Consider the following 12923-nt stretch of genomic DNA (forward strand, 5'->3'; position numbering starts at 1 on the left):
CCCAGCATTCATTCCTGCCTGTGGCAGGGGGTCAGGCTAGGTGATCTGTTCAGGTCCCTCCTGACCCTAGCTACTATGAAAGGCCCAGCACTGCACCACAGGGCCCAGCTAAAAAAACCCTCTCCTATTCATACCTAATCTTTCCTTCCCCCACCCAACCTCTATCCCAACTTTCCCCCACACAACCCAACACAGCCTCACTCAGGGACCAGAGGTCTTCAGCTAGACTAAGGCTTGAACCCACAACCTTTACCACCTAGGGTAGATACCCTTACCATCAGACTACTGGGGAAGACTGAGAAAATACAATGACCTCCTCCACTCCAACAAGAATTTCGCCCCTGTCACTTGCCTCACCCAAAACTTGAACTTAGATCTCCCACATGGCAGGTAGAAACTCTGCCACACAGCCACCACCGCTAAAAAATTGATTATTGATAAGAATTGCATTACAGTTAAAGTGTGTTAAATCCAAGAAGCTGGAACAGGGTTGGGGGCACCTCAGGTGGCTTCCCCAGGTGGGGTGGGCCTGAGAGACCCTCATGTACATGGTTGAGTTAATCTGGATTAAGCCTTGAGGACACAGGCAACTGAAACTGTGTTAAACTGTGTTAAATCTGGGGAACTGTGGAAGGCTGGGGTCACCTCAGGCAGCCTCCATGGGTGTGCAAGCAGCTAGGAGACCAGGGGATGGGGCCCAGAAGAGTACCTGGAGGGGCCCACCACGGGCAGGAGAGGGGCTGGGGGTGCGGGGCAGTGCCTGGGCCATGCGGGTCAGCACCAGCTCCACAATCTGCTGCCGGTCCTCGTCCTGCTGATCTCCGATGAGTGGCATGGAGGAGCCCACCACCTAAAGGGGAAGGAGGGGGAGACGGGGGGGTAAGTCAAGGGATCCAGGCATCCATGAGGGGACCCAGGTGTCTTGGAGGGGAATGGTGGGGAGGATGGGCGGGTGAATCGAGGGACACAGGGATCCAGGGCAGGAAGGGTGGGTGGTCACCCTCTGCTGGCCATGAGACCCTGTGGTAGTGGGCGCTGCTGCTGTGGCGGGGGAAGGAAGGACCCAGGTGTCCAGAAAAGGAGGGGACTCACATGTCCAGGGGGAGGAACCCAGGTGGAGGGACCCAGATATCCCAGGAAAGAAGGGATCCAGCTGCTAGGGGGAGGAACCCAGGTGTCCAGGGAATGAGAAACCCAGGCGTGGTAGGGTTGGGGGGGACCCAGGCAGTGAAGAAGTGGGGGGAGGTCACCTCAATGATGTGGTCGCGCCCATCCTTGCCATGCAGAGCCTCCACAGCACAGATGTCAAGGCCTCCAAAGAGCTCGGAGCAGGCATCCACCCAGCGCCGGTACCTGGGGGCGGGGCTTAGCAGGGGTGGGGCTGGACACACCCCCCCCCCAGCCAGGCCCCATCCCCTCGGGATACTCCCACTGCCACCAGCCCAGCCAGGGGGCTCAAGCTCCCCGCCAGGCCTGCCCATATCACAGGGAAAGGCCCCACCTACTTAAGAGTAGGCCCCAACTACCCAGGGACAGACAGCGCCCACACCATGGAGGGGCTTGCCCACCTAGCAGTACAACCCGCCCACACCAGCGAGAGGCCCCACCCACCCAGTGATAGTCCCTGCCCACAGCTGAAAGGTACCCCATCCACCCTAGGGAGGCCCTGCTGGAATATAAGCAGGCCCCACCCACTCATCACTAGGCTTCCCCCATCCAGCACTGTAATAGCTGTCTCTGCCCAGCTAGAAACAGGCCCCACCCCTCCAGACAATGGGGATTCCTGGGGCAGGCCCACCCAAGAAGCCCTGCCTCCTCACCGGTCTGACACAGCAATCTGCTCCAGCATGGCCGAGCCGGTGTTGGTCTTCCAGTTCCCTGACACCGACGTTCGCCTGGGGAGACTGGGAGTCACTGGGGGGTGCCAGAAAGGGACTGGGGGGCGCTACTGGAGGTACTGGGGACACTGGCAAAGACTGGGTGGCTTTGGGGGCTGCAGAGGGAGGGGCCATAGGCTGGGGGACTCATGTGTCCACTCTGGCTCATAAGATGGGGGATATGCGGGCGGGGGAGCTATGCGGGGGGGGTTGATGGAAGGGACCCAGGTGTCCAGCTCCCATGCAGTGGGGGCTGGAGAGGAGGGGTCCTAGGGGAGGGATCCAAGCATCCGGTTTACACACAGCAGTTGGGGGCTGGGGTGGGTCTCATGGAGAGGACCAAGACATCTGACTCCGGCAGGGGGTGGGGCCCAGAGGCAGGGCTGGCACAGGGGACCCAGGAGTTCAGCTCACATGTAGGCTTTGTAGGCAGCACCGATCTTCTGCACCCGCACGTCGTACTTGGCCTCCACAAAGGGCTCGGCTGTGGCATAGCACCGTGTCAACGCCACCAGCCCTGCCAGGTCCGCCAGTGCCTGTGAGTCACCTGCTCGTACCTGCCCAGCGCGGGGCGGGGGAGAAGTCAGGACACACCCCCGGAGTGGCTGAGCCCACCCACAGAGGCCACGCCCACCTATGTCAAGCCAATGAGGAGCAGGGCTTGCCCACAGGCAAGAGGGACCCGCCAGGCCTGCTCCAGCCATTCAGAAGCATGAAGCCAGGCCCACACAGACCTTGCCCACAAGGGGTTGGCCACGCCCACCCATCCCCAGCCAGGGATGCAGGGATTTGGGTTTTCTGTTTCCCACAGAAAAACAGAGAAAACCACAGATTTCCTTATTTTATCGGGGAGGGACGGGGGACAGATTTTACCTTTTATCAGAGAAACCTGTGGATTTCCCCATTTTGCAAAGAGCTCTGCAGGCTGGCAGAGTTCCAGCCTGCAAGTACTGATTGCAAAAAGGGCCGCAAACCCCCAACCTTGTTGGAGGGGAAGGAAGACGGGGAAAGGGTGAAGCCTGAGGCTCTTAGTTATCGAAGGCTTGGCTCAGGCTCACTTTCCTTCCGGGGACCTGTGAGGTAAGTGGGGTTTGCAGGGGTCTGGGGCAGTTGCAAGTCAAGGTTGGGGGGAAGCTGGCTGGGGGCTGAGCTGGATGGGGGGGAAAGCTGGCTGTAGGAAGGTGTTAGGGAGAGACATGTTCTGCCTGCCCATCCGGTGGCATATGGACTGCAAGCAACACGGTATCAGCCTGAGCAGGCTCCATGCCTCCATGTGCAGCTTCCCTGAAGGGCCAATAGCACGCCTCATTGGGTTGACACGCCATCGGCTGCCCACACCTGGCTAGCCACACCCACTCCAGGAAAGGCCCCTCCTATTTTCCCTGCCCACTCAAGGGAGGGGCCTCCTGGATGGCTGGGAGGGGTGTGTGCCAACTAATGAAGTCATGTCTCCTTCCTACATCTGAGCTCTGCCCACCCATGACAGACATCTCCCCCCTTACCTTGCCCATCCCAGAGTGGGCATGGCCCATCTTCACCACCACCGGGAACCGTGGCGATGTCACCTATGGGAGGGAGAAGAGAGGGGAGGGGGTCAAGCCTGCCCAGTGCTCCTCACTCCTGACCGGCACCCCCTGACATAAGGGGGCTGTCACAGTACCTGTCACTCCTGACCCACAGCTGCTGCCCATGGTGTGCCTCACTCCCAACTGCAGCTGACCCCATATCACCCCACAGTACCCTTCATTCCCAACCTTGTCCAATGGCGTCCTTCATTCCTGACCCATAGCCTGCCTCCCATCCCTTTGTGGTGCCCCTCACTCCCACAGCCCCTCCACCTTCCCCTCCCCCCCCATGACCCAGCCTTATCCCCACAAAGCCGCAGGGAATGTGACCCTGTGGGAAGGTTCCAGGCTCCTGCCTGCCCTGACCCCCACCCAGCACCAGCCCACTTCTCCTTTCATGTGGGTGTGGGCCAGAGAAGCCAGGCATCCTGAGTCACCCCAGGCTCACGTGTGCCCCTGGTCTTGCACGCGAGCCTGTGGTTGGCAGGAGTGGAGGGGAGAGGGGACAGCATCCCACACCCTACCCACTTCCCCCTGGGCACAGGGTGGACATCCCAGGTATCTGGGCCACAACCCTGCCCTGACCCCAGCTGAGTTCCTGTTACCCTCCCAGAGAACCCAGGTGTCCCAGCTCCCAGATATCCCCACCACCAGGTCCTCATGACTGGGGTGACCCCCCCCAGAGGTCTGAGTCAAACCCCAGGTCACATGGGCTCCAGCCTCGCACGAATGGGTGACTTTCACACAAGGGCGGGGGGGGCAGGGTTGTGTTAAGACCCTGCAGTGCCCCTCACTCCCAACCTGCAACCCTCCCATTCCCCCCATGCCCTACTTCCAACCCCCTACCCCCCACCCCAGCCCTGCGGTGCCCCTCACTCCTGATCTGCATCTCCCTCAGTGGTATTCTCACTCCCTACTTGCACCCCCCCCATCCTCCCCTCCTCACTGGACGCCCCTCACTCCCGACCCACAGCCCCCCTCCCCTCCCAGCCGTGGGTTCCGGCTCCACCGGGGGCGTTTCCCAGCCCAAGTGTCTGGTTCCCATTCGGGGCTGGCTGCCTGCCCTGCAGCCTCCCCTCCCCGCTGCCCGAAGCACTGCTTCCCAGAAGCTGAAACGCACCCAGACGCGGGGGCAGCGGGTTCATCTGAATGGACGCAAGCGTCCAGGCCCACCCCACCCAACCTGGCACCAGGCCTGACCCTGCTTTTGAGGAACCTGGGCTCCCAGCTCTTAGCCTGCCCCCCTCCCCTTCCAGAGAACCCAGGCATCTGGGCTCCTGGACCCGCCAGGGTGGCCTGGGTGATGACGTTACCACCTTGGCAGCCAGGATTAAAGGAGGCAGATGAGAAAGGCAGAGAATGTAGCATGATGAATGTTTATGGAAAATGATGACGCAGGAGCCGGGAGATGTCTGCCTTTGTGGAGTAGTAGGGAGACATGGCCAAGTAGAACAGGGCTGAGATGCAGCCAGCTGTGAGGAATAACACTGCAGGGGGAAGTCAGGATGCAGCAGCTCTGGGGTGTGGGGCTGGGGAACAAAAGAGTATAACGCTGCCCAAGAAGGACTGAGATTCACCTAGCTCTGGGGTAGAGCAGCAGCGAATGGCCCAGGTTAAGGTCCCACAGAACTACAGCGAGATGAGCCCAGCTCTGGGCTGGCGGAACCGCGAAGTATAACACTGCTTCTATTATCGGGTTAATCATGATGTGTTTAGAGCAGCCACATGTCCAGATGCCGCCATAAAACAGGTATCCAGCTCACGGTGAGGTGTGGGGGTCTAGCTACATAGAGCGAAAATGCGTGAGGAATCTAGAGCTGGTTTCTATCCATGTAGCAGGGCCCTGAGCCACAGCTCACTCCGGGGTGCAGCAGGGGGCATAGGCCAGTTTAAGGCTCCACAGAGCAACAGCAAGAAGCGCTCAGCTCTGGCGTGGAACGGCCCAGCATAACAAGCCCGTGGGGAGGGCTGGGATGTGCCCAGCTCTGGTGTGAGGGAGCCCAGGCACCTTCCCCCAAAACCCCAGCACATGGACTTTCTGCCTCTGGGCGGAGGAGCAGGAGGGGCTGTTTGCAGCCCATCCCCACTTCCCCCCGCGTCACGCTATGGGGCCCCTCACTCCCGACCTGGAGCCCCCTCCGCACCAGGCGCTGACATCACCTCCGAGTTTGCATCACTCCCCATGCCCCACCCGGCGGGAGCGGGACAGGAAGGAGAGGGGGAGGCGGTGCGGCTTATATACGGGCAGCGACCAGCCCGACCGGCACAGCGAGCCCCGCGGTGCCCGTCGCTCCGGATCTGCAGCCCCGCTTCACGGCGCCCATCGCTGCCGACCCGCCTGCTGGTCCCGCCTGCCCCATGGCTGCCGACGCCCCCACCCAGTGGGTCCCGCTCCTTGCGGGGCTTGCGCTGCTCCTGGCCCGAGGCAGCCCCACCTCCGCCTGCAGCTGCGCCCCTCAGCACCCCCAGAGCGCCTACTGCCAGGCCGACCTCGGTGAGTGCATTCAAGGCTCAGGGGGGATGGGGAACCCCCAGGGGGGAAGAACCCAGACGACTGGGGAGGGGAGGGGAATCCCCCACCAGGGAGGAGGAGAACCCAGGCTTCGGGGAAGGGAAGGTTCTGTGCCTCCTCCCTATGGCCCCTGAGGACCCAGGAGGTCGAGAGGATTGCCCTGGCCCAGCTCATGAGAACCCATGCATTCAGGAAGGTGACAGGGACCCCTCACCAGGGTGAGAGAACCCAGGCGTCTGGGCAGGGGCCAGGGACATCCCAAAGAGCATGGGAGAAACCACAGAGGTATGGAGATGGGTGCAGGGGTACACAGCAGTGTGAACTGTGTGATGGGTTTTTAATGTGCTTTAATCTGCCAGGTGAATCACAGGGGCCACTTGCCAGAGTGTTGGAGGTGGAGTTAAATACATGCCCCCCCCCCAAAAAAAAAAAAAAAAGAAGAAGGTTCCAGGCAGGAGCCTGGAACCTTCCCACAGGGTCACATTCCCTGCGGCTTTGTGGGGATAAGGCTGGGTCATGGGGGGGGAGGGCAAGGTGGAGGGGCTGTGGGAGTGAGGGGCACCACAAAGGGATGGGAGGCAGGCTATGGGTCAGGAATGAAGGACGCCATTGGACAAGGTTGGGAATGAAGGGTACTGTGGGGTGATATGGGGTCAGCTGCAGTTGGGAGTGAGATGGTGATACCTCAAGACATGAGAAAGCAGGCAGACAAGGTTCCTTGGGTGAATCTGATATCTTTTATTAGACCAACCCAAATAGTTGGAAAATAATTATTAGGCAAGCTTTTTTAAACATAGACATTTGGGAGAGGATGGCTCTATGCATATTGAAGGCCTCTGTGGTTGCAGCAGTCCAAGTGCATTCCCTTAGTCAAGCTCTAAACAACCCATCTCTCCAGACAGGGGATGGAGACCCCCCCACAGGGGGGGACCAGCCTCCTCAGATCGTGCACGGCTCATCTGAGAGGCTGGTCCAGATTTTCCTTTCACCCCAAAACCCAAGAAAACCAAGAGGTTGGGTAGGGAGCTCCTTCCCCCTGGCAGATGCAGGGGGTAGGAGGGTCTCTGGGGGGTTCTGACATCCCTTCCCCCCTGCAGTGCTCCGGGCCCGGTTCATGGGGCTCTCACAGGCATCCTCCAATGCCAGCGCCTCCTATGTCCGCTATGAGATCAAGACCAGCAAGGTAGGGCCCTACTGTGACCTTGTGACACCCAACACAACCCCATGATCCACCATTGTGACCCTGCTGTGAACCCGACCCCCCATGACCCCATTGGCAACCGTGACCCCATGAGCCTCGTCATGACCCCAACCCCCAGTGTGACTCCACCATGACCCTGTGACCTCCAAGACCCCACCATGACCCCCACTGTGACATGACCCCTGCTGACACCCATAGTGACCCCATGACACCCACTGCAACCCCACTGTGACCCCCACACCTCACCATGACCTCCGGTGCAACCCCACTGTGATCACCCCATCATGACCTTATAACACTCCCTGTGATCCCACCATCACCCCAAGACCTCTGTACATACACCACAACACTGTCTGTGACCCCTGCACTGAAACCCTGCTGTGACTTATAACTCCACTGTGATCCATCTGACCACTGCTACCCTCATATTGACGCCTGTGACCCCCCCTGACCCCTCACTGTGACCCCCCCGTCACTCCTGGGACCCTGTAACCCCCATAGTTACCCCAATGACTCACACAGTGCTACTGAAATAGGCCCTGGTGACCCCTGTGACCCCCTCCCAAACCTCCCCCACTGCCTCACCCTGCTTGCACCCTCCAACCCCACTCCTCTCCCAGAGAACCGAGACATTTGGGCTCTTACCCCCTCTCTCCCCAGGTGCTCAAAGGCCCAGTATCTGGACAGGACCTGCGCTACCTGGAGACCCCAACCCTGGAGAGCCTGTGCGGGTACCAGCATGCAGCCCCCCTGCGGGGGGAGGAATATGTTGTGGCTGGTGAGGATCCAGGCAACCGGGACCCCCACAAACCCCCACTGCCCGCCCATAAAATGGAGAAAAGACCCTGGTGTTGGGGATCCAATACCCCCAGACAGAGGGGAGGAACCCAGGTGTCCAGGCTCCCCACCCTGTCCTGGAATATGGGCAAAAAACCCAGGCATCAGGCTCCAGAGTCCCCCCATCTCCCTCCTCCACATAATGAAAAAAGACCCAGGTATCCGGCACCCCCCACAAACCCTACTGCCTGCCTATAGAATGGAGAAAGAACCAATCCCCCTGCCCCGGTGTCCACTGCCCCCCACCCCCACGTAAGGGAGAAAGGACCCAGGCATCCAAGACCCCAATGAACCCCTTTGCTTCCACCACATAAGGAAGAAAAGACCCAAAACATCTGAGACCTATTGCCTCCTCCCCACCACATAATGAAGAAAGGACCCAGGTGTCCAGGCTCCCCACCTACTTCCAGGCTAGAGAGAAAAGAGCCCAGGTGTTTGGGACCCCTGAACCCCACACTGCCCCCTCCCTATATAATGGAGAAAAGACCCAGGCATCCAGGGCCCTAGCATCCTCAGACCCCAACTTCCCATGCATATGGAAAAGGAACCCAGGTGTTTCAGCTCCCCACTCTCTTAGATTACAGAGAAAGGACCCAGGTGTCCGGGACCCCAGCACACACCACTGCCCCCTGCATACAACAGAAAAAAATCCAGGGTCTGGGCCCCAGCACACCCACATTTGCAACCCCCACACCGAAAACAATGGAGAAAGGACCCAGGCATCTAGGCCCCATTCCCTCCTCCACCACCACAGAATGGAGGAAGGACCCTGGCATCCTGGGGCTAGGAGGCACCAATGTGGCTTGGGGCCAGGCTTGAGGCATTGACATACTTTAAGGGCAGAGCTTGGGTGCTGGGGCTGACGGGACTGGTGTGGCCTGGGGGGTGGAGCCACCTGGCCCCACCCCTAACTCCACCTCTCTTTCCAGCATCCTTTGAGGATGGTCGGGCCACAGTGACATCATGCTCCTTCATCCAGCCATGGGCAGAGCTGAGCCTTGGGCAGCACCGAGGCCTAATGCAGGCCTATGAGAAAGGCTGCCACTGCCAGGTGAGTAGGTGGGGCCTGTGGGCTGGGGGTGGAGCCTAGATTAAACCTGCCCCCCCCCCCTACTCTTGGAGCATTTAAAGAGCAGGGCCTGACCTCTCATGGGTGGGGCAGGTGGGAGTGTCCTTGCTTAGCCACACCCCCTTCCCCCTCTGTCCTCACTGCCTTGGGATTGGGGGTGGTCCAAGATCTGGGGAGGGGATTTAGGATTGTGAGGGCAGGGTTTAGGATTTAGAGGTGGGACTGGGGGTGGGATGGGGCTGACCTGCAGGTCCTAGCCCTGGAAGGCAGGACTTAGGGCAGGTGGGTGGGGCTTGAGGCTGGTGGCCTGTCTAAATGTTGGGGGCAGGACTTAGAGTTGGGGGTGGGGTTTAAGATTTTGGGGTGGGGATTAGGGCTGACTGGCAGGTCTTAGGCCTAGGGGCAGGACTCAGGGCAGGTAGGTGGGATTTCTGAGCTGGTGGGCAGGTCCTAGACCTGAAGGGCAGGGCTTAAGAACAGAGGCACAACTTCTGGGCCAGTGGATGGGGCCTTGGGTTTGTCCTGTGCTGATCTCGCCTCTCTCACAGGTACTGCCCTGCCAGGCGCTGCCGTGCACAGTGACCTCCGACTCCCAGTGCCTGTGGATGGACAGGTTGAGCGGGCACGGCTGGCAGGGGACCCAGGCCCAGCGCTTTGCTTGCCTACCCCACTCCCGGTCCCCGCCAGGCCCCACCCCTGGCCTGCCCCTCTGCACCTGGCAGCTCCTGAAGGCCCGTGGGGCCCTGCCTGCCCATCAGTGATCCCTAACCTCTGCCCTGCTACTGGGTAAGCCCCCAATAAATGACCTCCGAGACCCAGGCCCATTGCCCCTTGTCTGTGGGGGCCTTATGCAAGTCACGTGGAGGTGTAAGGACTCCTCTTGCAAGGCCAATGTGGGGGAAGTGCTTGTGTAAGGGGAGGAAACCTTGTGCAAGGAAGATGGGGGTATGGGGGAATCCTTGTGTGAGGCTCTGGCACTTGTATGATGCAGCTGGCTGTGAGCCCAGGCCCACACTAAGCCCCCACCCCACACACATACACTTCCTCTCTTGCACCCACTTGTGAGAGGTGTAACTCGTATCACCCTCCTTCCCCTTGCACACCCCCCTCATGCAACACAGGGCCCCTCGCACACCCAGTCTCTGGGACAGAGCCAGTATCATCCCTCCCACCAGCACAGCGTGGCCTCCCTTCCCCACCATGACCACAGTCCCCTTGTAACCCCTCATGCACTCACCATCTGCTTGTGGTTGGGGTAGAAAGTCTGGTCAATGAGTGGGAACTCATCAGCCCCCAGCTTCCGACGCAAGCGAACCAGCTGGGCAAACTGGGGGGGGGGGGGGGGGGGGGAGAAGGAATTGGGGAATTAGGAATTCCCCAAGAACCCCCCTATGGCCCCATGGTGCCCCTTACTCCCAACCTGCAGCTCTCCCATCACTCCCTGGTGCCCCTCACTTCAATGCGCAGCCCCTTGCCATGGCCCCACACTGCCCCTCCATCCTGACCCATGTCCCCCCCACCATCTCCCAAGTGGTTCCCCTCACTCCCAACTTGCAGGGCCCCCCCCCCACACACACCCGACAGTGCCCCTCACTCACCACCCAGGGCTTGTCACAGAAGTTGTAGATGGCGTGCAGGGAGTTGAGGGCTGGGACCCCAGCATACTGCAGCCCAATGACAAGCCCCCGATGGTCACCGCCACGCGCCGTGCTGTAGGCATGCTGTCGCACCAACACGAAGTCGGGCCGCAATGTCCTGTGGGAGAACCCAGGCATCTAGGAGTGGTGGCAGGAGGTGGGGGGAAACACTCCCCCCACCCCCCGCTCCCAATCAAGGACATTGCTAGGATCTCAGAGCATACAGGAGTTCAGGAGAATACCCCTCCCCCACTCAGAAGCCCAGGACAGGGGGACAGGACTTCCACCCAGTCCCCCATCAAGGCATCACTGGCACCCTGGAGGACCCAGGAGTCCAGGAGAGTGTCCTGCCCTGATAGGAGAACCCAGGAAACCAGGAGAATGACCCAGCCCCCTGCCCCCAATATGGAACCCAGGAGTCTGGGAGAAGGACCCCCCCACAGCCACTGTATGGGAACCCAGGAGTTTGGGAGGAGCAGAGGGGACCTTCTGCCCCAAATCAGGGCATCACTGGGACCCTGGAGGATCCAGGAGTCTGGAAGACTGTGTGCATCCCCTGCATCACCACTGTGGGAACTCAGGAGTCTAAGAGAAGGACCCCCTCACCATATGGGAGGGGCTTTTCCCTCCCCAGAAGTCTGGGAGGGAAAAGCCCCTCCTCTATCCCCACATTGGGGTATCACTGGGATCCTGGAGGACCCAGATGTCTGGGATAGCATCCTGCCTTCATAGGGGAACCCACAAGTCCAGGAGAATAACACCCCCCTCCCCCTGCCACCAGTATGGTACTCAGAAGTCTGGGAAAATGGCACCCCCACCCTCAGTATGGAACCCAAGAGTCCAAGAGAATGACCCTCCATCACCATATGGGAACCTAGGAGTCCAGGAGGGAAAAGGGGGCCCCCCATCCCCCAACCAGGGTATCACTGGGACTCTAGAGGAACTAGGAGTGTATGCGTTTCCCTGCTGCCACCCCTGCACACCCCCACCCCCAATGGCCCCACAATAAAGAATCCAGATGTCCCCGAGAAGAATCCTTCCACCCAATAAGGAACCCAGGAGTCTGCAAGAGTGACCCCTACCCCCTCACCCTATAGGAGATCTCAGGAGTTTAGGAGGGGGAGGGGGAAGGGAATCCCCTGCTGCCCCCCCCACCCCCACACACATATACTCTATGAGAACGCAAGCATCCAGTGAGGGGCAGACGGACTTCCTCAAGGCACCTCCGGGACCCTAGAGCGTCCTCCCCGCCCCATGAGAACCCAGGAGTCCTGGAGGAGGTCCCCGCCCCCACCACCAAAATTATGGAAGCCCAGGTATCCAGAAGAGACTCCGCCCTGCCCCCCTCCCTCAGGGCATCACTGGGATCCTGGAGGACCAAGGCATCCAGGAGACAGCAGGGAGCCACCCTCAACCCCCAACATGAGGCCTACCCATATATGGAGCGGGAGCCAGGATACCTAGGTTTTGTGGGCAGCGAGGTGGGGGGGGTGGACACTTCTGCTCACCTGACGACCTTGGTCAGGCCACGCAGCCCCTCAATGGCCACTGAGAAAGTGCCGTTGGCCTGAGCCACAAGGCTGAGCTCTGAGAACTCTGCCTGGGTGGGAGCAAACAGACAGGGGGCTGGGGAGGGGGGCAGCTGGACAGATACTGGGGCCCCCTGACCCCCTCCAGCCCAGTTCTGGGGCCCCCCCAACCCCAGCCAAGCCCCCCCACATCCCTCAGACTCCTCCCAGTCCCTGCAAACCAGCGAGGCCCAGGGCCCCCAGGCTCCCTCCCTTTGTCCACTGCCCCAACCATCCCCCACAAGCCCCGCAATATCAACCCCAGGCCCGCCACACCACCCCTTCCTCCTAGCAGGCAGGCTATGTCCCAAGCTCCCCCAATTTCAGCCCCAGCCCCCATGAACTGCATGAGAGAGGTCTCCCAGGGGTGGAGGGCCAGGTTTGGAAGGTCCCCCCAGTCCCACCTGCTCCACCCGGACCTCGATGTCCCCATGGATCTTGCGGCCTTTGAAGAGCTTCACCCTGGGGTGGGGGGCAAGGAAAGAGGTGAGTGGGGTCCCCAGCATGCCCCTCCTTCAACCCTGGGACAAAGCTGGGGGAGGTGGGAAGGGCCAAGACACCTGGGTTCTCTCTCCATGGAGGGTCCTGTGGGGTGAGAGTAGGTGGAGTAGGGAGCCAGACATCTGGGTTCTTTTTTTCTTTTTTCTTTTTTTTGCG

At 60.3% G+C, this 12923-nt stretch overlaps 2 protein-coding genes across 2 annotated transcripts in view; one reads left to right on the top strand and one right to left on the bottom strand.

The window, feature by feature from the left end:
* Window positions 1–646: 646 nt before the first annotated feature.
* Window positions 647–12923, bottom strand: part of SYN1 (synapsin I) — a 14808-nt gene continuing 2531 nt past the window's right edge. The window contains exons 3-11 of the mRNA XM_025192583.1: window positions 12671–12728; window positions 12207–12298; window positions 10660–10816; window positions 10299–10388; window positions 3380–3442; window positions 2292–2434; window positions 1821–1895; window positions 1251–1353; window positions 647–850 (exon numbers count right to left, since the gene is read on the bottom strand). Coding sequence (XP_025048368.1) covers window positions 647–850; window positions 1251–1353; window positions 1821–1895; window positions 2292–2434; window positions 3380–3442; window positions 10299–10388; window positions 10660–10816; window positions 12207–12298; window positions 12671–12728 — 985 coding nt within the window. The remainder of the gene's footprint in view (window positions 851–1250; window positions 1354–1820; window positions 1896–2291; window positions 2435–3379; window positions 3443–10298; window positions 10389–10659; window positions 10817–12206; window positions 12299–12670; window positions 12729–12923) is intronic.
* On the top strand, window positions 5663–9880 carry TIMP1 (TIMP metallopeptidase inhibitor 1). The gene is made up of 5 exons (XM_006036306.3): window positions 5663–5936; window positions 7052–7137; window positions 7816–7933; window positions 8922–9043; window positions 9610–9880. Exons 1-5 carry the CDS (start codon window positions 5801–5803, stop codon window positions 9820–9822), a joined length of 675 nt encoding a protein of 224 aa, XP_006036368.1. The 5' UTR covers window positions 5663–5800; the 3' UTR covers window positions 9823–9880.

Source organism: Alligator sinensis, unplaced genomic scaffold (assembly GCF_000455745.1).
Source record: "Alligator sinensis unplaced genomic scaffold, ASM45574v1 scaffold778_1, whole genome shotgun sequence".
Lineage (NCBI taxonomy): Eukaryota > Metazoa > Chordata > Crocodylia > Alligatoridae > Alligator > Alligator sinensis.